The following is a 3043-nucleotide window of genomic DNA, read 5'->3' on the forward strand; positions in this document are numbered from 1 at the left end:
TATATATATATATATATATATATATATATATATATATATATATATATATATATATATATATATATATATATATATTAAATCTAGTTGGATAGGTTGGTTTATGGTGAACTGTTTGAATAAAGAATTTGTGCAGTTTCCAGTTTATTTTTCAAACTTGTCGTTTTTTTAGCTCTATTATTTTTCCAAAGAATGTTGTTTGAATGGACCGATTCCATCGAATACGATCAAAAGAATTCACATACATTTTGGTTTTCAGTATGTGCATCTTAATACCTTTAACTAAATTAAAATCCAATTATGAATCATTCAAATCAGTATTTGGTTGTATTGTTTTCACAATTTAATAAACGAAACTCCAAATATATACATATAAAAATTGTTGAGAAAATATCGGTTTCTATAACATTTAGAAAATAAAATGGACATTGAAAAAAGAAAAATAAAAACTTGAGTCAAAAAACTTGTAAATAGACATTTTTCTAAACATTTACATAATAAACATAAAAATACTAGACACTTAACGCAAATGGACATAAAATAATTGGATATCAAAATACCACATGGTTTTTCATGTTTGTAAAGTAAGTGGAATAAAAGAATATGAAAATTAACATGAGGTGTAAGTGTAACCGTTAAAGTGTAGAGATGAACAACAATGAATGTGAACGTGAGAATGTCAAGTACAACAAGAATGAAGGTTTCCTCATATTTATTTTTTTGACATTAAAAAGAATACGAAATTCACTCGCGTCCAATTAAACGAGTTCAACAACAAAATATAGATATTTAAATATGAGAATTTAATAATTCAACGAGTTTCATATATAATTTGATTCAACAATTCGACATAATTAATATTTACATAATTGTTTTTAAGGTTATGTTCAATTCGTTATAGCTAACTTATTTTTTTTAACTTTTGTATGTTGTTATGTTTGGACAATCAAAAAGAAATTTATAATCTACCGATAAAAAAATATTCATAACAGATTTTCAACTAGTTTCTAGAACTTTTTTTTTTGAAGTTCCCATATATATATATATATATATATATATATATATATATATATATATATATATATATATATATATATATATATATATATATATATATATATATATATATATATATATATATATAAAGGTTTAGGTAAAGGTTCAAATGAGAACCAAAAAAAAGTTAAAAACCGTAAAAACTTCTAATTTTAGATGTTTATAAAGGGTTTAAGGTTTAGGGTGTTTATAAATGGTTTAGAGTTACCCTAAATCCTTTATAAACATCTAAAGTTAGAGGTTCTCATTTGAACCACTTCACATATATATATATATATATATATATATATATATATATATATATATATATATATATATATATATATATATATATATATATATATATTGTTTTACATGTCTTTAGATTAGATGTCATTTTATATTTTACGGTTAGCTTGTCCGCTATTTTTTACAAAACATCAACTTTTAGCAGTTATCTAATTTTTCACCTATCTGCTAACTTTTTAGATAGTCTTTCTAAAATAGTCTAAAGCTTAAAATCTTTAATTTTCTGTCATTTGTTTGTTGAAAAGTAACATAAAAAAAAACTAAAAAAAAAACTTATAAATAATTATTTTGGAAAACATAAGTTGGACATATCCCTTCCAATCTCATATGATTCCTGGATCAATCATTCTAACATTCATTACTAATTCGTCATTACATAACCCCTCACCCCTCCACTCTCCTCATTCTGTCTTTCTATTCGCACAGAAACCACTTTCTGTCTTTCTCCCTGTTTTGCCCCAAAAAGACGCATTGATTACAGATTCTTGAATACAAATTGATTCACTCATGACTCATCATTCAATGGCGCCATCATCAACACCCATCTTACTTGTGGCTTTATGCCTCCTTTCTTTTTCTACTTCCCATTTGTCATCTGCGCAAATGGCAGCAAATACAATCTCTGCAGCACCTGCATTGCTCCCAACAGCGCCACCACTTTCTTCTCCTCCTGCTTCATCTCCTGATATCACTCCTCTCTTTCCTTCACCTGGTAAAGGTGAACTTTCACCTACTGAATCTTCACTACCCACCATCCCTTCTAGCCCCAGCCCACCCAACCCAGATGACATACCCTCTTTTGGTCCCAACACCATGTCTATCGAACCATCTGCCTCGCTCCCTCTTTCTTCTTCTGTTTCTTGGAATTCTGGAACTGGAACTACTGTGATGATTGTGTCTCTAGGGGCAATCTTGTCATTTCACCTTTTGATTTGAGGGTGGGAAGCCTTTGGTGGTAGTGGTGGTGGTGGTGGCAGTACGCATTCTGGTCATTTTCACCTTTTGATTTTAAGGGTGGGAATCGTTTGGTGGTGGTCGTGGCAGTGAGGGCAATTTGGGCATTTCGGAGATGATTTGAGGGTCAGTTAAGGTACTTCTTTTGTTTGGTTGTGTATGGAGTGGGAATCAATGGGTGGAGGGGCAACAATAATTGTGTTTTTTTACATTAATTTTTTTTTCCTTTTTGTAATTCTAGATTTCACTTTGGTTCCTTGGCTTTTCAAGGAGTATATAAAATATTTGTTAGGTTCTTGAGGTGATGTTGCTTTGCTGGTTCATGTGATAAGATTTGTCTTTTTGAGTATATTCAAAAGTAAATAAAAGTTATGCCTTTTGGCAAGTCGCTCTCATTTGGGCATTATGATTTCAAGATAACCATTATTTTATAATCAAGCACCAAGTATCTTTTTAGTTGTGTTCTTTTTTTTTTTTTTTTTTTTGCACTAGAAGTTCAAAACCATGATAAGTTCATCATTGGTCCAGACCAGCCAAGTATGGGTAATCGATTGTGAATGTAAATCTCCTTAGAGACGTGTGTACGGTGTCTTTGCCATTTGAAAACATGATTATGGTGTAGCAATTGATCCAACTCCAACAGAACACGAACTCATATTTTCAAGATCAACACAATAATAGTTGAGAGCTCTCATTTGTCATACAAGACATTTAATGAGATGTTTTGCGATTTGATATGCATTAAATT

At 29.8% G+C, this 3043-nt stretch overlaps 1 protein-coding gene across 1 annotated transcript; it reads left to right on the forward strand.

Annotated features, from left to right (window-relative positions):
• Positions 1-1666: 1666 nt before the first annotated feature.
• LOC111892489 (classical arabinogalactan protein 26) lies at positions 1667-2690 on the forward strand. Its single transcript, XM_023888529.3, has one exon. It carries the CDS (start codon positions 1849-1851, stop codon positions 2275-2277), a length of 429 nt encoding a protein of 142 aa, XP_023744297.1. The 5' UTR covers positions 1667-1848; the 3' UTR covers positions 2278-2690.
• Positions 2691-3043: the final 353 nt, after the last annotated feature.

Source organism: Lactuca sativa, chromosome 5, assembly GCF_002870075.4.
Source record: "Lactuca sativa cultivar Salinas chromosome 5, Lsat_Salinas_v11, whole genome shotgun sequence".
Lineage (NCBI taxonomy): Eukaryota > Viridiplantae > Streptophyta > Magnoliopsida > Asterales > Asteraceae > Lactuca > Lactuca sativa.